The sequence below is a fragment of the Sinohyriopsis cumingii genome, chromosome 6, assembly GCF_028554795.1.
Source record: "Sinohyriopsis cumingii isolate HCF-2022 chromosome 6, ASM2855479v2, whole genome shotgun sequence".
NCBI classification, from domain to species: Eukaryota; Metazoa; Mollusca; class Bivalvia; order Unionida; family Unionidae; genus Sinohyriopsis; species Sinohyriopsis cumingii.
The window spans coordinates 16513037-16538879 of NC_142966.1; the positions used below are offsets into that span (position 1 = coordinate 16513037).

Below are 25843 nucleotides of genomic sequence, written 5' to 3' on the forward strand. Positions count from 1 at the left end.
CCTTGTGGTCAAAAGTCAGCCTGAATTAGTCTAAAGTACATATCTTTAGCACCTATTAAAATAGGGAAAATGAATTTTGACAGACCAGACAATACCAGCTTCTGAAAGTGCAATGAATGAATTACTAAATATATCAAATGTAAAAAAAAAAAATTACCGGCTCTATATTTTATAATTTATCTCTGAAATCCAGGAAGTGAAAATCACCAAGCGGAGCTAGCAGTATTTTGTAAGATGTTCATTTGAATTAAGGCCAAGCTTTATACTTTATAATACTTCCGTCAAACAAACGCCAAAAGAAAGGGAATACAATATGTGTTGAACAATACCTAAGATATATAAGGTCCTTTAAAATAGTCAGTATAACCAATGAGGAAACCCGGGGAAATTCTTTTTCCTTTTTTTTTTTTTTTTTTTTTTTTTCTTTAAATTCTAAATACAAAACTAGTAAGCCAACATTTGCGGTAATACAAAGGAACCAGTCTAACGTCTTAAGTACAAGCCTATTCGATTTGGGATAGTTGTAACAGAGATTCAAAGTGCTCCGATTGGAAGGGGAGTTATCAGAGCGAGGAAGTACTACAGCAGCATATATTGTAACCTAATTAAATTTTTTATTAGGTATAAATAACGTAGATAGAGGGTGATTATTATTATCTGTTAAGTATTTTGTCTTTTTATTTTAGTCACAGATGGGACTAACATACTGTGAAGATTGGGACCGCCGAGGTCCCAGATAATTACCTGTTCCAGATATGATGCGCAGTTTAGGTTGTTTATAGTTTGTTTAACCCTGAAAACGAAACAGCAAGGGTTACCTTGCCCTCGACTCTGTTCTAATGGAAAAAATTGTTTACTTTCAGTCGATGTTCTACAACTGAAAATTTAGTGGGAAAATTCCTCTTCGTTTGAGAAAAAGACGAGGATAATTTTCAGGTTAGTGGAGGAATTGATTACAACTAACAAGACGGTAGGGCTTGAACATATAAAAGATGATTTTGGTGTATTTGGTATAATTTTTTGTCACAATCGTTTAGAAATTTGAACCATTCACTAATCCTACAATAGACCATGGCTCTCTGCCGTTTACATTCTGAATGAGAGTTTGAATTATATTTATACCACAGAAGAAATACTAAATTATAAATCTAAAATCACTTAGTCATTTTGATATATTTTTAATTTATGAATGATGGAAATCGGAATATCTTAAATAAACAGATGACTTCTTTTTATCCACATGTGAAATATGGCCTCAGAATTAAAGTCTAAAAGTGGAAATGTGCTATTTGTTTAGACAAAATAGTAATGCAACTTTCATTCTGAGGTGTAAGAATATCACTATCAGTACCATGGTTAGAAATTTTTTTTTAAATTGAAACAAACTAAATCGGTCAATCGCCATTTAAAATTACATTACTAAAAAGCTTCCCTATAAAACTAATGCATTTTGCATTTTTTTTAATTAAATATGCTTTTTCTCTTTTATGACAATTATGAAATAGTGAACAGTACGCTACCTTAAAGAAGCTTCTCGTCCCTGAGAGCACTGAAATTGTGGTAATATATGATATTAACATTCTGTTGCTACAAATGGTCTGACAGTTACAGGTCATCTAAGGTCAGCTCCAGGCTCTCACTCAGTTGTAACCCTATATGCCTTATGATAACATTAGCGTGAGAAACAAGTGTGCATGGGTATTCTCTGTTTGGTTTGGAGTCATTTGAACCTATCCATTAAAGTAGCAAGACCAAACCATGTTCTGTGCTATTTAGCAAAACAAAACAGAAATCTCTTCAGTTCTTATGGCCTCAGATGCTGAAAGTGCCTCCATTTGCATATCAAAATGGAATAGCTGATATTGGTGGTACATAAAGAATTTGTTAATATGCTTTGCTTTGTACACAGTATTTAGAGCTTTCAACGGAAGTATGATAATTATGTGATCTTCATAAGGGTAAGGGGGCGATGGTGATAAATAATTATAATTTAATATTTTTTAAATATCTTGAAAATAAATTTATCCATTTCACCAGCATGATCAAATTTTTCACAAGTAATTTTTTTTGTTACAATCCCAACAGGACTGTCCCTTTTAATACAGAAGGGGCCCAATCTGAAAATTAGAGGAACATCCAGCTTTCAGAGTTTGTATGCACTGTCCCAGTACCCTTTGATATAGTAACAGCTTATCTTTTTGTGTGTGTGGGGTGGGCATATCATATGTTAACACATTTCTTCTTTTGTAATAAAATAATGTAAACATTTTATTTTATATGTCAGCATTTTCTTGCAGATGACTTTTAAGGGGTAGTTTCACATAAATGAAATAAGCAACAGCAATGTGGAATGAAGAATATTCTGATGTTCATATAACAGAAGATGTTTAAAATCAATTATGGTGCTTTTTGAGGTGTGAATGGTTATGCCATTTTACTGGTAGGTAGTCCTATGATAGCAGTGTGTGTGATGGGTTAGCAGACATAAATCAACTGATAGGTTGAGAGAAAAAAAGTTTAAAATATGTTAGATACATTTATATTGAACAGAGATTGATGTATGGAAAGTGATTTTTGAGAGTATGGGGAAAATGAACAGTTGTTATATATCCTCTTGCAATCAGTCAACTTTTAGTTCAATTGTAAATATGTTGTACAAATTATACCTGTGTATGTAAATAAAGAACAATTACTCTCAGAGGCTCTACAGTGAGACTCAGGTTTAATATCTGTAAGTAATAATGTATATCCCTTTCCATTAGGAACGAGTTTGATTTATTGTATAAATTGTGTTGTACTCAAACATATATTATCTTCTTTTAAAGCAAAACATTTCCTTTATATAATAAAAAAGCAACTTGTGTTATGGTTTACTTTGGTTGTGTTTCAGTTTGTTTTAGTTCTGGCTTGGTTTAGTTGTTTCAGTTCATCTTGGTTTGTTGTGGTAGTTCAGTTTACTGCTCATAAGGTTTACATTCAGAAAATGGTAATTATATGGTTTCAACAGTACAGATGATTCTGTTTCTGTTTATCCCACAGATCTGAGAATGGAGACTGAATCCTCTAGAATAGTGCAGCTTGGCACTAGAAATGTGGTGTTTCCATCAGAAGAACTTGGTCAGCTGGAGGATTGTAACAAGCTCCTAGGTGACAGAGATGCCCTTCACAAGGAGATGGAGGACAAGGGGTATGCTAAACAGTATTATACAAAATATAAACCTTTAAAAAAATTATTTACCAACAGCATTGTACAAAATATAAACCTTTAACAAGAAAATTGAATGCCAACAGTATTGTACAAAATATAAACCTTTAACAAGAAAATTAAATATCAACAGTATTGTACAAAATATCAACCTTTAACAAGAAAATTAAATATCAACAGTATTGTACAAAATATAAACCTTTAACATGAAAATTAAATATCAACATAATAAATTAAATATGATTATTATATGAATCTTGAGTAGGTTCAGAACAAGTGATAAAGCAGTATTATTCAGATGAAAAAAACTTTGAATAAGGAAATTAAATACCAATTAGATAAATTGACTTTCGTTATTATTATGTGAGTCATAAAGAGATTCAGGACAAGGGATAATGAAATAGTGTTATACAGAATAAAATGTTCAACAAGACAGTTAAATACATGTAATTGAGTAAATTTATCTTTCACCGTAATTAAATGAAAGAGAGTTACAGTATATGTAAAATAGTCTGAATTTTATTTTTGCATGCCAAGTCGATACAGCATATTCAGGACAGTTTAATCGGTTAAAAAAAATATTATAGTGACAACAGTGAAACCTGCTACTGTCAGGGGTTTTTTTTTGCACACTATATAAATGCTGTTATACCCAGACTCGTGATTGTAACCCATATTTCATGATTCACTTTGGTTACATCTTGCATTAAAAGCTTATTCATAGCTGCCAACCCTCACGAATTTGGGGTGAATTTCACGACTTTTTCACTGATTCACGGATTCATGCCGCAAGCAAAAAATTCACAAATTCTCCAAGCCTCAATTATTTTAAATCTGAAATAAAATAACCAATTTCCCATTAAGCGCTAGTCGTGATATTCGCAGTTGCCAAAACGGTCCGCTACTGCTGGTCTCGATATTAGTAGATCTACAGCCAATTAGTACAATTGGCCCGGTAGCAAGCATCTTAGCCTATTTTAATCTGTATGTATAAGAGTAGTTTTGCAAATGCTTTTGAGAATAACTGGGGCCTAACCGGAATTTTGCTTCGCGCATGTGTCACCAACACTGATTTGAGTTTCCGTTCAGCTTCGAATGTAAGATCTTGAAAATGTCTTCACCACCAAGGAAAAAGAAATGTATTACTTAAAAAGTGAAGTTTAATTTGGATATATTAAAAATTGGTCGTGCATTCTGCCATTAAACATTGATATTCATCATGCTTTTTGCACTCAGTGTGCCATCGCAGAGATGATGTGAGAAAGCACATCGGTTGCAAAAAACACGTAAAAGTTGGGAAAATTAGGAATTCGCAGATTTCAGCTCTGGAATATTTTAAGCCATCAGCAGAAGACCTGCAGGCTACCAACACTGAAGCATTATTTGTGAGTTTTCTTGTCGAACACAATCTACCTTTATCAGCTGGAGACCATGCTAAACATTTGTTCTGACAAATGTTCCCGGACTCGAAAATAGCTTCCAAATTTTCCTGTGGAAGAACCAAAAGTGCTGCAGCTCCTATGCATTCCTCACAGCAACAGTGACGGCGAAAGAGTATTTTCTGTAGTGAGGAAAAATAAGACAGACTTTAGGGCCTGCTTGGCTGCAGTTAAATTTGTCAGCAATTTTAGTCACCAAGATCAACCAGCAGGCAAGAAGCCTGAACTGTTTAGAAAACAATTTACGATCAAGCAGTTGAGGAAGTTTAAGTCTGCCACAGTATCATGTCTTGATAAATAAATATTTCTGCATATATGCAGTGTTTTAGTTTTATATTGCGAACTTGATATAGTGTAGTATTGACAGTCAGAGTGGATGAAGTTTTTGTCATGGTATTTTTCACTAATTCATGTCCAAATTCACAACTTTTTATCCCTATTTTCACTAATTGTGAGCCTGGAAGGTTGGCAGCTATGCTTATTTCACAAGCTCTGTTCAGTTTAGATATATCAGTTAATGATTTTGTGCATCCCTGTTAATATCGCACCCTTGAGTTTCACATTTTATTGGCTACATGTATATTATTGGATTTAGCTTCCAACTTGATATGTTTTTAGTATCCAGTATACATGTTTCACTGACTTGCTTCAGTCTCAAGCACTGTCCATGCCAGAATCATCAGTCTGATTAAAATCAGATATCCACTGTCCTGAATGAAAATCTGACAGCGACCACTTTAGGGTTATGTATTGGTGACATTTGAGTTGGCCAATGGAAATTCAGCTTTCAGAAATTTGAAAGTGAATCAGATTGATGAGCACACACTGATGGTCTTTATCTATACTGCTCAGTCTCCCAAACATGAAGATATAAGACTTCATCTGATTGGCTGATCAAATTTGTGATCATGGTAATTATATAGGTCACCAGTACATGTCCCCTAAGTGGTCGCTGTCAGATCTTCACGTAGGACAGTAGAGATCTGGTATTAATCAGATTGCGAGAATCATCAAACAAGGTCATTGTAAGTATCTCTATTTGTAGCACACACCGCAACAAAAGATCAGTGTGACCTATATTTCACATTTTACTGCATCAGATACTGTTAATCGTGAATCTTGATGAGACGATGCGCTCTCATCTTCTCATCTTTAAACATAGGTCAGTATTCATGCTGTAATCATTAAATTTGATGTTTGTATGCATCTCTCTTGTTGCTATAACAGTATCCATAAAGGCCACCTATATTTTACACTTTTGCATTGAGCTAATGACTGCAGTGTTTTTTTCTTCATGATGTGTACATACAATCCTTTCTAGAATCATGGAAGTTGACGATGGATCTCAGTGGTTACATATCCATCATTTGAGTAGGTCATTATGACCCATACTTTTTATGTGCCACAGACTTGGGTTAAATTTTCTGATGATTATTTTTCATGTACTAGAAACATGAAATTGATGATGATGTCATGTTTCTCCCAAGAACTTTGATAGTTGCTGTCCTACCTTGAAAAACTCCCCAAACCCTTAAAATAGTCATTTCAATAACAATACTATTTTTCCTTGCGGAACGTCATGCTTGTATTGTAGGGTTACCAATACACATCATCAGCTTGCTAATGCTTACTCATTGTGAAATATTTAGTATTAGTGAAAGAACAAAATACTTGAATATTGATTAATGTGATTATTTGTTTTGCAGCTGTAACAATTCTCAATGGCTTTACCTTGCCATTCTTTGATTTTGACAGAACTCCTTATGTTCAGAACCTTTTTCCAACACCCTCCTCAATTTCATTAAAGTTTCTTGTTTTAATCTCCCTAGCCCTTAGGCTTGATACAATTATGTAATGAAAATCCTCGCTCACAAGCAACATATTTTTTGTTGAAATAAACAACACCACAGCAATATCTGGAAATCAGTAGATAAAGCTAAAACTGTTCTGTTGTTATCTCCTTTCGTAGTCAATGGAAATGTCCTGTTTCATGATTCATTCCACAGATCCCTAAGTCTCACTGACGTTATGTTTTCTTTATCAAGCATGGATTCCCTAACTATTTTCTGCCAGCAAGTCAAGTGAAAATCAGATTCATCTGCAGTTGTGCTTAGAACCAAATAAGTTGTGTAAAGTTGTCATCAGAAAAGTACATATGTGATAATCACTCAAAAACAAAAGTATATTTATAATAACACAGAAAACCAGATGATTTTATGATGATTTAAGATGGTTAAAATGGGAGTTTGTATTCTTCTGACAAATATGGTATGGGATAAAATGCAAGTGGTCTAGTTAGTTCAGAAACAAGTTCAATCAACCAAAATGTAAAGCGTCTACTACATGAGTGTACGTGATTTGTTTACAAAGTAGTTCCTAATGCACTATACTACTATTGGGCACACGTGTTGTGCACATGAGTGCAAGATGAAGGTGTGCAATATCGTAAAATATTGTACAATTCTGACAAAGTAAAGTTAACAGAGACAAAAATGGCCATATAAATTATAATAAGTAGGAATATATACATGTGTATTCAGCGGTGAAATTTATACTGATTATACGTGTGAATGAATACAGGAATTAGATGAGTGGACTGCATGCTGAATGGGTACCCTGCAGTGATTGAACAATATTATTGTTGCATGTAATTTGGCTTGTACTCTTGAATGTCCCAGATTAGTCAACGCCTATGATATACTAATATGTTGTTGTTGCTGTAGGGTTTAATGCCATTTTTCAGCACAAGCTAGGCTATACATGGAAGCCAGTATAAATGGTGGAGGAAGAAGCTGGGAAAACCCCGGAAAGAACCACCCATCCATGAGAAGGTACTGGCAGGCTTTCTCATGTACCCACATTTGCTGAGCCTGAGACTCAAACGAATGCAGACAAAGGTGAGACAGCGGTGATCCATAATGGTGAGCACTTTAGACCACTTGGCCACTCAGGGCTCCTATAATATGTAATTACGTTGCTGTCGATACTGTGTCAATTTAAGGTTAAACATTATTTTAATTTTAAATGGATAAACTTTCTACCTTGAATATAAAAAATTGAAAATAATTTTTTCTGAGAATTGAGGCCAAGATAACTTCAGTTTGAATTTATTTTATGCATAATTTCAACAACTAGTAAAAGTTAGAGGATTGCAAAAACAATTTGTAATATTTATTGAGAGATACTCTGGCTCCCCCCCCCACCCCAAACGCCTACTTCTTTATGTGATACATTTCATTACTCTGTTACACTTGATTCTGTTTTACAGCTATTTGTTCATAAGGGGTCTGCACGACAGACAGGAAGTCCTGAATGCACGTCTGGCTGTTCTCGAATACATAAAAAACTCTGGGCAGGACAAGCTAGACCTCACTCATGCCTGGGAGGAAGGGGTACTGGAGTATAGGTGTGGCAAGGGTTGTATCCCATTTATGGAGGTAAACCTCAACTAGTCCTATTACCCAGTGTGTTATTTCCAGCTTAACTCTTCCAATAAAAAGCAGCATGTTATGTCACAATGGTGCTGTTGGCATATATATGTATGTGTGTGTGTGTGTGTGTGTGTGTGTGTGTGTGTGTGTATATATATATATATATAGATAGATAGATAGATAGATAGATAGATATGTGTGTGTGTGTGTGTATGTGTGTAATGTTTTTGGACCTTGTTGTATTACTAATAGGGGGGAAAATTATTTTCAGAGTTGTACTTCGTAATTGTAATGTTTTTACTTGAGAGACTTTTTCTTTATGTGTCAATTCCATTTTGTCTACAGGTTTTTCCTAGCATTTCTTTGTTTATGCTGTGGCATGTTTACTGTTCTAGAATTTGATTAGGATATTTGTATCTTTAGTATAACACGTTATTCCGAGAACTGGTGAAAATCAGGAGAAAACACCTAAAGAATTTGATAATCACCAGGGCTGATCAAATTCCATAGCCCCACATCCCAGTCTATTCATTTCGATGTTCGACAGGTACAATTTTGCAAGGTACTAGTCTGTGACAAGTGCTTTTTGTCTAGTTTGAAACAAGTTGGGCAAGTGCATCTGTCTGAGCAAGAAATAGTGTATATAAGATAGGTTGACCATGAAAAGATGAAAAGTTAAGCTTTTTGAAGAAAGAAAAAAAGAACCAATTCGAACTGTGATTTTTCTTGTAAGGTGAGAGGAAAAATGTATATCATAATGTGATATTTTATATGCAAGATTTGTTGAAAAATTACACATGATTTGTTATAAACAATAAATCCACTATTTTATGTGTCTCACTAAGAAACCACATGTTTTATTTCTACTCAGTTTTGATCATCGCATTTTGAAGAAAAAAAATGAATAGCACTATATGATTCCCACCATAAAATTGCAGCAGAAAGTCTTTAGCTGAGCAAGAGCACACACAGCCACACATACAGTAAATAAAATAAAAAATCATATTCATGGAATACTGATACCCAGGTATAGGGACCAAAATGATCATTGCACTAAACTTAACCATTGTGTGGCTTATGAGTGGACAAAGTTACATGGCATGGCCAAACAACTGGTGTGTTGGAATACAAAATATTCAAGTTTTCTGTTTTATAGATCAAATTTTCAAACTAAAATCACTTTCCATTACTGATGATTTTATCATAGCTTGCTCATAATTGTCACTTTAATGGACAGTGGTATACAGTTTGCACTTGCATATGTGGACACCGTTGTTCTCTATCATTCAGTTTGTATGATGATTCAGTGATCTTTCTGCATTGACATTGCAGTGTCAAACATGTAATGACCACATTGCTTATCGTGTCAGGTCTCAGCATTCCTGATGGTAGATGCAAGATGTGATACTGCCCTTGACATGACCATTTCAGCTGCCAAATAAAATCACATTTTTCATGTTTACATAGTTTGGATTATTAAGCAGCTAAGCTGTAGAATTCCCTTCCAGATGAAGCCAGGCATGCCAGCAGTTATAATGAATTCAGAAGATTGATAGCTGTTTGGAAGGTTGAATGCTGTGAGTGCAGCATTTGTAAAAATATTTCAGGGAATGCCACGAGCTTGATGTCTGCATAGTTAATGCTGGGTATGAATTTTAATCCCTTTTTTCTTGCTTGTTTGCTGATTGGCTTGAATTGATTTGGCTTTGTTTACTTTTTCTTTTCTGTTTTCATTTAGCATAAAAAGCATGATTTAATATTCAGTAGCATTAATATATTAGCTGCATCGGTTATATTGATATTTGGTTTTGAGATGCTTGTCAACACATTTCTTCTATGTAATTATAATACTTTAGAGAACTACTACTGCCTCACAGATTCAGACCTCCCATGTTACAAATTGTTAGCTAAAAATCTAAAAGTTATCTGCCCACCTATGTGGTTGTTGGGCAGAGTGATCTCCCCTGGAATAGGATTGGCTCTTCATCCCATGAGTATAACAGTTATTACTTCCACTCATGCCCAGTAGCACACTCTCATCAAGAGGGTCATAGCAAAAATCCTCTACTAAGTTTCTGTTAGGCCTAGACTCACAAGTCGGAGGAGTCTTCACTTCCAAGGGAAGTATATTCATTCTATATTTCCAAATTGTATTCTTCATATGAAGGCAAAGTTACGCCTTTACATTAAAGCACTTTGCTTTACTTGCTGTTATTTACGTACTTGACTGGTGGTCTAAACAAGTTTACACTAGTTCTGGCTATAGTTTTAATTTATACATGTGAGAAGGTCTGTAGTGGGCTATAGAAAAGTCTTAATGTATGTATAATTTCCAGATATATACAGGTAAGTTTTCTTTACCAATGCATTTAGCATCTAGGTACCCGGTACCAAGCTTCACTGATTTTTCTGTACAGGTTGTCATTAAGGTCCTACTTCAGATAGTATTGTGAACTGATATTATATATTTATGCTTCCTTGCCTTCATTAAGACACCTGCTAGAACTTTATTAATTTTACCTTTTTTTAACATTCCTACTGGTAAATTGTCTCATAATGGATATTGTAACACATGCATTGTATGGTGCTTCCATTCCTTTTTTAATTATTAATACTGATGAAATTTTTCTACCTGTATGTCACATGCACACATCTACATGTATTTGTCATAGTGGGTAACCCTACACAGTTTCTTACAAGTTCAAAGCAGGATGCTCACTCCACTAAATGTATGTAGGGTCTGCTTTATTTTGTCTTCCAGATTCAGACATTGGGCAAGACTGCTGTGACAAATACTCAACTCAGTTCTCTCTGGTTGTTGTTCCAGCAATACACATCAGACTCGTCTATTATGGACAAAGGTCAGTCATAGCTTGAGGGATGTAAACATTGCTTGCACCCAAGGAATTCACACCATACCATCCCTGGACAGCAAGAGGGAGAGCAGCTGCATGCATCAGTTACAGTGTCTCTTGTCAGAATTAATGACCAGATATCAAACATTTTCATAACCTGTGCCAATCTCAAGAACTAGACTAAGTCAAGCCAGCCAAGATGGTCATGTTCCTTCATGACCAGACTTGGTCTTGTAACTGATCACAATAGGCCAAGGCCAAAAATAGACCAGCCACAATAAAACAACTTGACATCAAGTTCCAAGACTTGCATACTGCTGCCAATCTGTTCGTGAGTATGAATCCCAGTTTAGTGCTGTTATACCAACGAACCCACATCATGAAACAAGTTATACATGGATTGGTCTAACTCACATAATGCTGCTAGGTACTTCCTGCACACAATACCCAGTCTATACAGGTACTCCCATGGATCAGTCTAACCACATAGTGCAGTAAGCAGTTTCAGTGGAAGACAGAGTTTAATCAATCTTAGCAAACTAGTACCTCGAAGCACTTAAGGCATCTGATGTCCATTTGTTTGGCTTCCATTTTTAATGGATGTCTCTTCACGTGCCCTCAGGCCTTTGCCATCCAAGAGACTCTACTTAGTGGTACATTAGAAATAACAGGATCAGATTCATAAGTGCAGCCATTGTGGTGGTGTAGTGGGCCACCATCACATTCATCTCCTGCTACTTTGCAGGAGACGTCAACTTCACTATCTCACTGTATAGATGACAAAGCGGGCATTCCAGTTCCCTTATCGTTATTATGTCTTAGGTGGATGAGTTCTGTCCTCATTTTTCTACATCGCTCACTGGGTCTACTGTTCTAACATCACTTGAGAATTATCTTTGGTGGCGCTCTATAGTTTTGTATTTTGCATAGTGTTAGAATTTTAAAGAAAAAGAATTTACCTAGGTTTCCTCACTGGTTATGCTGGCTATTTAAGACAGACCTTGTATATCTTAGGTATTGTTCAAAAGAACATTTAATTTTCTTTATTTTGGTGTATGATTGATGGATGTAATTTGGGTTATAAAGTATACAACTTGGTCTTACTCCAGATGTGCTCTGTACAAAAAACTGCTAGCTCCACTTGGTCCTTTTCACTTCCCGGACTTCGGAGCTAAAATGTATAGAAAAAAGAGCCAAAAACTTTTTTTACATTTTATATTTTTGGTCATTCATTCATTGCACTTTTAATAGGTGCTAAAGATAGTGTACTTTGGACTAATTCAGGCTGATTTTTGAGTACAAGGGATCAGTTATTTTAGTTTAGCAGTGTGCTTAGATCTTGTACAGATTCCACAAGTACAGTATCCTCAGTTTCATATAATACATTCTTTATGGGATTGAGTTATGATGGCTGTTAGTGGCACGGTGGAATGCCAATACTCCTAACCTTTGTCACACTGATCTTGGGCCCAATGGCCAAGCTAATTCCTGCTCCCTATACAATAGAATGGCTGAATGTACAGTAGTCCCCCTCTTTTAAGGCCACCCCTACTGCAGCAGGGAAGTGGCCTTATAATGAGGGTAGCCTTCTAGAGGGGGATGACAAATGGGAATAGTAAATACATATGAAGAAAGTCACAAGTACATTTAATTCTAAAACATTTACTATTTTCATTAAAATATCACATGCATGTTGTGAAATAAATGAAAAACAAACTGTTTCATCATTTTCAAAAGAATGTTAGGAATAACCATTGATATAGTTTTAAAACTGCCTTGATAATTATGTTACAGATCACATCATCTGTCACTCTGTTGGTAACAGTAAAAAACAAACCAGTCTCATCACAATTAAAAATATCCTTGCTGTCACATCCCCTGCATGTATCATTTAGTCTTTTGTTCAGATCTTCGACAACTTCATTATTAACATCAGCTGATTCTTCACTAAGGACAGAACACTTAATATTGTGTCACACTTGAAATCTGTGCAACCATCCGTTACTTGTGGTAAAGTCGTCATATCTCAATTCAGCTGACAAAATTGTTGCTTTTTCTTGTCATTCAAATCAGGATACAAACATCTCCTGGCTCAAACAATCTTCCTTTCCTCGTCCATTTCACCTTCCCACTTCTGCAGAATTGTTTCCTTATCTTTCACGATATTGTTTATCTGAGTCTTTCCAACATTAGTTTTCTGCAAGGATCCTCGACCCTACTTCCCCTGAATGTCTCGGTCAGTTGAATTACTTTCACTTTCTCTTCTAAACTGAGAATTTTTCTTTTCCTCGATGACATGTTGATCTTTTTGCAGTAAGTTATTCATGTTGCCAACTACAATACTAATAAAACAATTTTGTATGCATCTAAACAAATTGCCGTGTGTTTTAAAAGGATGTGATCTTGTCACGTGATTCATTAGTCGCAGTCTGGTACCCTATTGTTTTTATATATTTCTTTACACTGAGTGAGTGAAGCCAAAATGGCTTCGATATGTACCATTTAACATCACACAGATTTGACCTCACATTCGTTAGGATTTGTAATTTTGACAGTCATTGTCATTAGTAATAGGCACTAATTATCAAAGTGAACATGTTACTAAGGGAAGCCATAAAGGCTATCAAACCATTTTCCTGCTGACTTGTGTATTGTACATCGATGCTGTCACTTCTCAGCTGTTACTACTGTTCAATAATTGTAATTTTAACAATTATCAAAGTGAATAAACTGGACATCTTATGGTAACAGAGCAGTAAGGCTAATTGGATTACATGTACTTACCCTTTTAAATGGATTAAAATTTGAGTCTTTCTCGGCTTTATGGAATAAATGTGGCTTCCCGTGAGGCGTACATGATATAATATTCACCTTAGTGGTACATGTACTTTAGTCAACACTTCTTTCAGTAACGAAAAGCAGACATCAGGAAACAGAAATCTATTACTTAACACACGTTATGAATAAAATACTGGTTCTGCATACATATCAAAATAAAAATGCGGCTGCATGTGAGGGGTAAATTTTATATTATCGCACTAATATGCTGGTCGCGTTAGCCGGATGGCCTTTCTTGAGGGGTACTTTTGAACACAAACTCATCAGTGCCAACAGATTCTGGCCGTAAGGAGCAGGTGGCCGCTTGTCGGGGGGGACCGTTCAAGAGGGGGACTACTGTATACACATCTAAACACCTTGGATTTAGAATCTGATACAGGAACTAAAAGTATCTGTTTCTTCATCCTGAATCCAAATTACTAAAACAGGGAATACAGGACCATTATAGGAAGGCACTGGGACATAACCTCATTGGTTCACACCAGAGTACTTGATTCCAGTGGAGACATCCATACCACAATAGCTAACTTTCTAGGCTCTTTGATGAGAAATACTTAGTATCCATCACAGTTAAATTGGCCATTTCACTATCACTAGCACACTGTGCTATCATAGAAGATAGATGATGCACAAAATATAGAACTGTCTGGTCTTCTATTCATTTGGATTTCACCTGGTCAGTAGCACTGGACCCTTGCCCAAGTGGGCTTTTCACAACACAATTGAACTGCTCTCAAGATATTAATTGTTTGACCTATCATACAAATCCTGCCTCATCACTACTTTGGCAATCAGCAGGCAAAATCAGCAATACATTGCTTGGTGGACCGCCACACACACACATGCACTTGCAAGGGCATCATTGACTCACCTTTCATAAAGACCTGCTTTCTTATCTGTAGCAATGACAGCAGGTGAAATCAATATAATACAATCCTTATAATTTGGACATGAATTACATGCATTTCTGACAGGACAGTTCATTTTCTCTCATGATAGTACCGTTTCATTGCCAAAAACAGGCTTCCATTCATGGGTAACCAGACTTTTGTAATGAAATCACTGTCTACTCTGGACACTTCAGCTCAAGACCACCTATAAGATCCAGTATGAGCTTAGAAATTGTATCATAAAATATCAGTCATTGCATCGAGTTGGATCATGCTAATTTTAACCTCAAATAGGAACAGGATGTTATAACAGTATAGACCCTTTCATCCTGGATTAAGAAGATTACTTGATTTGCATATTGAGAAATAACTCCAGTTCAATGAATTTTTTATGAATTTCATCTCAAGGGTTAGAGCAGTTGCCACAAGCATTGCCTTTGACCGGAAATGTATTCTAACTAATATTATCCATGTCATGGGATGGAGATCGGAGTCCCTGTTCTCCAGTTTTTACCTCTGAGATCTTTCATCACGAAGGTCTCAACTTAATTTGGTGGGACCTATAGCCATGACACAACAGGCAACATTTCCATGTCAGTTGACAACATCCTAAAATGTGGCTTCACTACTTCCACTGGATTTGCAGGAGGGACAATATTTCCTTTGAAAGCCACTCCCCAGCAGATGGAGTCTTCTCCTGTTTGGTTACCTAGAAGCTGCCTCACATACCTTAGGGAACTGGAGATGGCATATCTAGGGTGTACATCCCTCCACTTACCTATTCTCATAAGGTATTATGATTGGGTAATGTATTGAAAGAAGAAGTTAATTTTTGTCTAGTAAAATATGTTTCTTCTCAAATAATTGTCCAATCATGCCATGCATATACCCTCCCAGCCCCCTGCAGTTGCATCCATATATAGAGCATGCCTTCCACTCCAGTAGTAACTGATATATTTATGGGATTTAGCACCAATCCCTGTACCAAGGGGAGATGACTCTGCCTGACCACCACCTAGGTGGGCAGATAACTTTTAGCTTTTGGGGGGGGCTAAACGTTTTTAACCTGGGAGGGCTGGATTTGTGAGGTAGTAATAGTTCTCCTTAGGTGTTATGATTGGTTATGTATCCTTGAAGAAACAGTTTATTATAAAAAAAATTAGCTTTGCTAGTATTTAGCCTTCTGTTTTGGTTTGGTTTTCTTAAAGGTATACCCAAAATAAAATATTACATCATATCAACCATTACACTTTTTCCACAATCATTACACTTTTTGCAAGAAATTTCATTTAACACTAGACTGTATATGGATTACACTTTCTCAGTACATTTAAAAAAAATCCAAATAATGCAATAAAAAGTTGTTTTTGTCACTTTTATTATCATCTTTTTGATTCCACTCAGATACATTTGAGAATGTTCCTAAAAAGGGAGTACGTTCCTTATTTGCTATTTATAGCAAAAAAAATGTGTCTGACCCATTTCCAAGAAAACATGGGTTTTTTCAAATGGGAACTTTGCCAACAGATTTGTTTTATTGATAAGCTAATTTAAGTTAGTTAGTTAACCAGTCTATACTTTTAATGAAAACTGAGTCAGATGTTAATTGACACACTTTTCTTTGTGTGCTGTGGATGTTATATGATGGAAAATGTTGAAGCAGGTGGATCTTTTCAAACTTCAAGACTTGTCACATCGGAAAAAGTGCCAAATCAACACTGCTTTACAAACTTTAAAAGAAGAATATGTGAGTAGTGTAATACAACACTCAGAGCACCTCACCATGATCATTGCAGAATTCCTGTTCATGACCATTCATTGAAGGACCACTCTGGTGGCCTAGTGGTTAGAACAACCGCCTTGAATGCAGGAGGTCGTGGGTTTGAACTCCGGCCGAGTCATACCAAAGACTTATAAAAATGGTGCTAACAGCTGCCTCGCAAGGCACTCAGCATTGAGAGGTTAGTGTTAGGACTTGTCAGCCTGGTGTCAGGATAATGTTACTAGGTGGAACATCGTGCTACATGTCTGCAGCATGATGTCCCAGTGCTAGACATCACTGATTCAAAGTATATAATGCTGGAACAGTGAATATTTATTGTAGAAATTAAAAATGACAAACGGAGCAACTGTGATTGGTATCCACATCCCCTGTTGTGAGCTTTCCCTACTGGGATTTGAACCTCGTTCTTGACTAACCATTTCTCTTTAGAATTTATTTTAGACATTTGAGTTGACCTGTTTTTCATCCTTTATACTACTTTGGAAATAAATGTTGCTCTGATTTTGCCAGCAATTGTGGCTTCTCCTTGTGTGTGTGTATACAATGTAATTTGGATTTTTAACATAGCTTTTATAATTTTTCAGTTATATTGCTACAACATCTGTAGTGTGACAGCTTATAGTGATGGGGCATCATGCCATAGACATGTGGCATCATGGGGCATGAACCCTTGACCTCCTACATCTGGACCAGATGCTCTAACCACTTAAGCCACAAGTTCAGTCTCTTCTCTTCTTGATAGTTTCTTTCACTGATCATTGACCCTGTGCTCTCAATTGGTTCTCAAGCTAATCAGAATCAGTGAAACAATTCCATCAACCAATGAAACTGATTGTCTTATGATTCTTTGGTAATAAGTGTACTTATTTAGCAAGTATTGGATGTATTGGTTTAATATTTGCTGTAATGATTATCTTTATTTTCTTGAGTCTGGACACCATGGACTTAACACTGCTGCTCTCCATATAAAAAAGAAGGGTAATCTTTGGAAAAGTGCAACCAAAAATGAACCCCGCCTCTAAAAGGTCCAGTCTCTGACAGCAGTTCACAATTTTGGTCTTTTGGCATGCATTTGATTCACTGTATCTAGATTGTTCTGTTGTGCTATTAGTTTGAATATGTGATTTGTGGTGTTTATATTTGTTATTTGTTGCACATTTGTGTCATTCATATTTTTTAGTTGGTGCAAAAGCTCATGGCCTTTTTTGCTTTTTGGATTAGCATGTACAGGCTTCAAGTAAAAAATTGTTAAATTGATCAGTCTGATCAATACCAAGGAAAGGATCATTAGTTTAAGTGATTGTCATATTTAACGTTAAGTTTTAAGTCACACTGAATTTACTTCATTCAGAGGCAAATGTACAATCATATGTGTCATTACAGTTACTTAAGTTTCAATGTTTGCATGTATTTGTGTATATCTGGTGTTTAATAGAAGTAGTTGATACACATTGGGATCGAAATTAGCACTAGCCTGCTAGCCTAGGCTAGTAAATTCCTATAGGACTAGTAGTTTTCATAATTTTAATAGTCCTGTGGCTTGAACAGTTTTGTCACCTGTCATCAATGGAAGGACTAGTAAAGATTGAGCAGGACTAGTCAGTTTCTATATTTACTTGTTTTTTTTGCTAACCTACTGAGATATTTATATTTAATTCATGGCCTGTCCACACCATCCTCACTTTATTATGTAGAATAATTCCAATTTATATGAATTGACAGGTTCTACAATTTGATTGGGTGTAAACGGTCACAAGATACTGATCTGGATTTTTCTATACAACGATAAATTATGAAGACTTCTTTTGTTTCCAGACCATTTTGTGTGAAGTTTGATCTATATCAACAACTTACACCATAATAATAACAAGCTTCCACCCACCCACTCCTATGATTTCTGATCCAATTGTTCAAACCACAGATGAAAAATATCCATTATAAGTTAAAACAATGTATTTGCACAGACCTTCCTGCATTCCAACACTCACCCCTTTTGCCAAAAAAGGTTTATGGCAGGCTTTACAAGCCAATCTTCAGGAATTATTGCATTTCGCTTCCAAAACATGTTCTGGCAGCTGTTAAAGGACAGTGTCATGAAATAAACAAAGGATCTCACTAAAACTGGACATGAGTTTGCTTTTGAAAGATCTAAATGCACAGAAAGCAAGAACGACTGCTACAACAACACATGCCCTTGGAAGTGTAATGTTAAACACAGGAATAGCCTGGTTTAAACAGCATCAACCTTTTTTAACTTAAAAAAATGATCATAACAAGCTCCATAGATAGCTTGCAGCATGACCCGCTCTGAACCTCTACCCTATATAAAAGTTTACCACTCTTGGCTGATGAGGATGGGGCTGAGTATTCTGTCGCAGTGAAGAGGAAAAAGAAAGAAAACTTTGAGCTACCTAAATGTGAACACTGTTAATGAAGTGTGCTGTGTGAGAGTATATTGGAATTATAAGCCAGATCAAATGATCATGGTTGGGTATTAATTGATGTGTAATTGTTACCTTATCACTCACAAAGTTGACATAAAATCCTTCAGAGTTTATTTAATTTTTGAGTGATTAGGTAATTTTACACATCAGTAAATACCAAACCGTAGTCATTTAATCCTATAATAAATTGTATGTTATACAATATAATATTGTTTCTGGTATGATTTAGACTGATCTTTGCAATTTTTTAATACTATCCTTTGCAAATATATTGGTAACTTTTTTGGAATCTTGACTGTCAGTCTGTGGGTATCTTATTGGTCAGAGTATGTGTGATATTATCCTTGATATGCTTGGTGCATTCAAGTCTTGCTGCATTGGGAAAGCACTCCACATGGCACCTTTGGCATTGTTGTCAGTTCTGAACTTGACATCAACATGCTTAATGTCCATGTTGTCTTTTCACATAGTGGAAGAAGATTTGGTTGGTCTAGCAAATCTCATTCTAATGTAAGAACGCTGAACCAAGAAAGATAAGATGATCACCAGAATTTTCAATACCTTCAAATTGTTGTAAACTGTAGTGGGACAATAAAAGAACCCAGATTGAAAGTTCAGTTGATTCCCAAAGGATGGCGAGTTTCCTTTGTCAGGAATAAATGAAAGTCCTTGGTCTCTGTTGCATATGATTTTGTGGGTGGATTGTCCCCTCTTGTGTTGATTAGCTTCACCACATATTCCTTGGTCCCAAGCATGGTAAATACAGTCGATATTTCATCTGCTACATTTTCACTGTGTCCAACATCCTTCCATTGTTTATAGTTGCTAGGGGCTGTTTTTGAATGGCCCTTCATGTTATTTTATAACTATATCAGGCCTCTTCGGCATGTGCCTTCTGATTATTTTATTTGTGTGGAACTTGAGGGTCGGTCTGATTTTCCTTTTTGTTAGTCTTTCTGGCATTTCCAACAGGTTTGTCTTCATAATTATCTATTCCTTAAATTGATGTTGAAGGAATCACATGTTAGTATTTTAGTCAAATACATGATTAATGTGTGTTAATCCATGAAATCAGTTAATCTCTCAGGTATCACAAGCATGCTTAGTTAACACAGATAAAGCACCCACGCAGTGAGTGCATGAAAACACTTGATCAGATGATGTCCATTCCCATGCTGAAATGGAGTTCAGTTTTAAGGTGGCAATTGAGGAGATTTATCACCCACATACCCAAAGGGTAAGTATTCATGAAGAAACATATTTTACTAGATAAAAAATATAGTTTCTGTAGGACTAATAGTTTTCATGATTCAGTGGCTTGTAAAGTTTTCAGTTGTCACTTGTCATCAATGGAAGGACTAGTAAATTTCTGTCTACTAGTTATTTGGCTACTCAGAAATTTACATTAAATTAAGGACCTGTCAAAATCATCATGGCCTGAATAAATGCCCCTCCTGTCTTCAGCTGCAGTCAGAAAAGATTAAATGCCAGTAGTTGTCCTGCCCTATGATACGTAAACTCCAAGTTTCTGGAAACTCCATGGACTTCTGTTTGGACAGGAAGTGGCCAGCATCCTTCTCTGCCATCAAGTGGCTTTAAGCTTAGATAGGGACATTGTGGCAGCGAACAATTTGATCACCTTGCAGTGACATGAAGGCCACATTGTAATTATGTGTTTGAGTTGGCATCCTATGTTAATTTTCATCTGATGAAAAAATCAGGTAATAAGCACACTTAGAAGTGAACTTGTGGCATATCTAAGGTGATTAGCAAGGCTGTGCATTACTCCATGCCCAACACCTTGGTATCTTCATGTAATCTGGACAAGATTGGACTCCTTTCTCCATTCATCGTTACTAAAGCCACTAACCATGGCCCTATACTCATTGGCATTTGCTTCTCCACTGCAGATCATTGGTCGTATTGAATGTGTGTGGAAGTGTCCAGCATAAGAATTGCCTATCCAGCTCGCCTTACTCCTTGTTCAGTTTTTCTTCAGTCTCAGCTGCAATAGAGAGATGATTATATCCTGTGCCAAAATCCATTGATAAACTTGGACCAGTTATAGATCTCAGGCAGATCAGCAGATAGCCGCAGCAAAGTTCAGAATGGAAATGGCTCACATGGTAAAGCTAAGGGAAAAGTCTGCCATTACCTTATGTAGATAGCATGTGTCATGACCTTGACATTAAAGGAGCGGTTTTATGCTACTTGTTGGGCTTCAGCCACATTTGAAATTTCCCTTGAAAAAGGTATCATTGGTAGAGTTTGCTCATGTATTTCCTCTTCCTGTTACCTGTTCTCCAGTTGTTTAATGCATTCCATGGAGAAAGAAGAATCTGAAGTTTTGTCCCATAACCAGTCCAAAAAACAGTTATTATATGTTTAAAGTGTGCAGATCTTAATGATTTTTAAGGTATGAAGCCAGAGCCAGTTTACACTCCCTATACAGTAAAGCTAGCATCAAGTTTCATCAAACTCCTGTATTACATAGTCTAGGGGTTATGAGTTTACAGAAACATTAACATTGAATTTGACACTGGTTCTGATGATAGACAGCTTTAGAAAAATGTGGGACAAAAAGGTCACAGGTACCTAAAATATTTATGATACTTATTGTTAGTTCTTATGAGTGCACAAAATCTGTCAGTGAAACTCATGTAGAAAGTTTAATTTCAGGGCAAAAATGACATCACACATTCAGAGGTAGTTCTCAAGGTTCTTGAAGGCCCCCGACGTAAGTATAACAGTAATAAGCTATGCATGACAGTTTACACCTGGCATTTTCCTCAAAAACTTGGGCCAGAAAATTGGTTTTTAAAACCACACATGATTTTTAATAGAACAAATATATCTGAACAATAAGCAAGTTTTTCTATAGCTGACAAAAATAAAAGAGTTAATTGGAATGTAAACTAAGGAATGTTTTACCCTTAAACTGGTGATTGAGTAGTCCTTTTCGCAATGAACTGCTTTGATTACTCCAAGTATTGAATGGATTAACTGGAAGTATTGACATTTTGCAGCAATAAAAAATAGTTAACACATTCCACAACTTGGCTACAAGCAGTTTCTTAAACAAAGAAAGCCATGAGCATGTTAAAGGTAGTGATCAAATATAAAAACCCTTTCAATGTGAGAAAGATGGCATAATTAATGAATTGCTGTGATAACTATGAAATCAATCAGCTCTATCATTACAATGAGCTCACATGATTCCATGCTTCTTTCATATTGCCAGTAGAGAGAATACAAAGAGACGTCAAGTAGAAATGCTCATCAATTTCAAAATATATATGCTGGTTATTATCTTTCTTTTCCCTTTTACAGTAAATCAAACTGGGTTTATATTTGTTTGAGATTTTGTGCTCTGCACCAATACATGAGTTTCACAAGTTCTTGTAGTCTCAGTTTTATTCAGTGGCATACCTTACCTTGATAGCGTCATTTTTGATGCAGTTTGGTTTTCTTCATACCTATCAACCAGTCCATGATTTGGCTTCATTACATATTTTGGCAGTCATCACCATTTTTGGAGTTTTAGTGTCTAGGCAGTGACGTCATTGGATGGGGGGGGGGTCATTCCCCCCCCCCCCCCGTTTTTTTCTGCTTGTACTGTAAAATTTAAAATTGCTGTTGCCTAAACACAAAAATTAACAAGCCTGTCGAGTTTTGCACCCCCCCAAAAAAAAAAAAAGTTGAAATGACCTCCATGTCTAGGTTACATCAAGCATTTTGAAGAAAAATATGGATTATTTTTCAGAGGTAAGATAATGAATAATAAAAGATGTATATTGTTTAGGTGATGCATTCTGTTATCAAAAACTTTTATTGTAAAATGATGTTGATATTAGAACGGGGTCATTTTCATCTATATGTATTTGGTGAGACTTGTCACCAGTTGCACAGTGTAAAGGCTATCGTAATTTTGCAGAAGAAAACTAAACACCATGGAACCATTCTGTACCATTGATAAGCAAAACCATAATGCATTCATAGAAAATCATGACAATAAAAATATTGATTTTCCAGACAAAACATTTGTGAAAATTGATCAGGTGAACTAAAAATGTGGATTGCTTCCAAACTTAAATTCATAGCAGGACTAATATATTCATACCATAAACATTAGTATATTAATTATTCAGACAGAGAAAAGTATTGTTTCAGTGTCTGGATATTTAGGTCACTGATGGTATTCATAGATTTCTCCAGACCATGATAACTCTGTTGTGCCATTATTGTGGATAAAGTTCACACCAAATCTTTGTGGCATCATTCATTTGATATCATTGACATGCATATTGTAACTCTAGATTTGTGCACATACTTTTAATATTCAACAATGTCTTGGTTGGACAAGGAAAATAGTCTTCCCCATATGTGTATGCAGGACAGGGAAATCTAACCCTTGGAGAGTATTTGTACCAGGGACTTTTCAACCCTTGCTCCAGATACAAATCTTGTCCTATCAGGTTAGGTTCCCTAATCTGCCCAGTGCTTGTAAATGGGAAAGAGTGTTTTACTGGATCTGTGTCTGTTCACCTGCTTGTCATCCATCATCTGTTAGCATTTGTTTCATTATTGCTGTTTCTCCTGATTTAATGGTCACATTGACATGGGCTTTTCACCTAAAGATGTTTTATGTTGGGTAAATTTAATGGTCACATTGACATGGGCTTTTCACCTAAAGATGTTTTATGTTGGGTAAATTTAATGGGGGTTTGCATTAAAGTATGTCTTTTTTGGTGTGTGGATATAATGATTGCATTGACATGAGCTTTTCACTAAAATAAATCTTGTGATGTGTAGATTTAATGGTCATATTGACATGGGGTTTTCACTAAAACAAAATATCTGTGATGTGTAGATTTAAAAATGCAGACAAACATGTAACCAGAGTGGTGCAAATACTGATACTCTGGTTTCACATTTTGTTATCTCTTCACTTAAACATGTCGTCATATTGATATGGGATATTCATTAAAATACATCTTACAGTGTATTTACCTCCATAGTTTGAACAAGAATTGTAAAATATATTATTGATAATAACTATTTTAGTCCTGAATATAAAATTATTCATTGAAGAGGGATGGAGAGATCATCCTCTTTAATATCAGTCCTAAAAATTCAAATCTTGATTTATGGGGTAAAACAGTTGTATCTCTTTTTACATTGATTATCAGTAATAATAATGAACTTCATCAGCTTTTACTTTTCTTTCATTTTCCTTTATTAGTTGAATCTCTGGACAAGTATCTTTTGCAGTAAATTGTTATGACTTGTGTCACAAGCATTGGGAAGTATTGTTACCAGTCTCCGGCTTTGGTATCAGAGAGCAGCATAAACTTGGATTAATTTTACAGTCCGATGAGATTACATGTAAATTAAAAAGTTTATATTTAAAAAAAAACACTTGTCCTTATTTTCATAGTTAAAAAGAATATTGGAAGACAAGACTGTTAAAATGTTTACTTTTATTAAGCTGCACATTTGAAATGGCATTCAGTATGTGAAAAATATTCTGGATATTTCAGCTTGTCTTATTGTTGGACTTTTAATGTCAGGGTCTAGAAATCTAAGAAGAATGCATTCTTGGTCTATAACTGCTGAATCAGTACTAGTATCTGAAAGGATTGATATGAATTTAGCTGGATATTTTATCCTTGACATTTTTCTGTAGGATGTCGGATATACTGTTGATGAAATCTATGCGATGCCATGCAGTTCAACTCTATGATTTGAACCACTCAAAGAAATTCATAGTTTAATAAAGATTTCTACTCATGCTTTGGCATATGCTGTGTTCAGCAGTTCTTGTAATACTTGGTTTGGCTCACATTGTACATATTGATCACTCCATCCAAATCACCTTCAACTTCATTTTTCGGGGCCCCGAGCGGCTGAGTGGTCTAAAGCACTCTCCGTTACGAATCACTGCCATCTCACCTCTGTCTGCGTAGGTTCGAGTCTCGGAACAGCCAATGTTGGTATGTGAGAAAGCTTGCCAGTAGCTTCTCGAGGGTCAGTGGTTCTTTCCGTGGATTTCTTGGGTTCTTCCTCCACCATTAATACTGGCCGCCATGTATAGCCTATCATGTGCTGAAAAATGGCGTTAAACCCTACAACAACAACAACAACTTCATTTTTCTCAGATTTGGCCTTTTAACTGACATGTATTGTCCTTTGTACTTTTTTGGTGTGTTTATAGTGTCTTTCCTTGTGGTAACCTATCCTGCAAACAGTTCACTGGTTTTGTCATCTTTTATTGTATATCAAGATGCAATTGTTGCCTCAAGCCAAAGAATCTCCTGCAGCCAAGAATCTTTAAACTCTCGTTTTCTTTATTTATCATATTCCTTGTCATAGTCAAGTTTAGTTTTAGCCCATTTTGTTGACTCTTCTTGCAACTTTTCACCATTCGGCCCAAACTATATTAAGATAATGATCCATCCAGATGCATTCCTGGTCAAATTTATCATAGGCTTGCATAATGGTTTTATGGAGTCCAACTGTTGGTTCAAAACTACAGATTCCTCCAGGAAGCCCTGTCCTCCAGGAAATGAAATTTGTTCTGATGTCACCATCAAACGTTATCACCTAAAGCAGTGTTCTCTGCTTCCATTGGTTGCCGCTGGTTTCAGTCTTAATCAGTAAATTTCAGAATGCAATATACCACAGACCTGAATGGTGTTTGATGGTGAGTAAGAATGGTGCATGTGTAAATTTTGCTCACTGACAGACAAAATGGGAACTACAACACTTTCTTGTTACATGCCACAATTTACTTGTCCATGGACAAGTAACCTTGCAAAAGTTCCTCATCAATAACAACTGTTTTCTGACTTGGACAATACAATGAGTTTCTGCACCCCAGAGTGACATCTGCAAGTATTTTCTTCAGAGAATTCAATGGAATATTTAGATTTATCTGCACTATTAATTTGTTATTAAT

The 25843-nt window shown here is 35.9% G+C and overlaps 1 protein-coding gene across 7 annotated transcripts in view; it reads left to right on the plus strand.

The window, feature by feature from the left end:
* Positions 1–506: 506 nt before the first annotated feature.
* LOC149796425 (uncharacterized) overlaps positions 507–25843 on the plus strand; it is a 39077-nt gene continuing 13740 nt past the window's right edge. Inside the window, exons 1-5 of one of the 7 annotated variants that reach the window (XM_089961092.1) lie at positions 507–621; positions 864–970; positions 3040–3187; positions 7913–8081; positions 21565–21622. In XM_089961092.1, the coding sequence (XP_089817218.1) occupies positions 3048–3187; positions 7913–8081; positions 21565–21622 (367 nt within the window). In that variant the 5' untranslated portion in view covers positions 507–621; positions 864–970; positions 3040–3047. Of the gene's footprint in view, positions 622–650; positions 971–3039; positions 3188–7912; positions 8082–21564; positions 21623–25843 lie in introns of those variants that run through there. The other 6 variants (XM_089961088.1, XM_089961089.1, XM_089961090.1 and 3 more) reach the window with 6 other exon arrangements.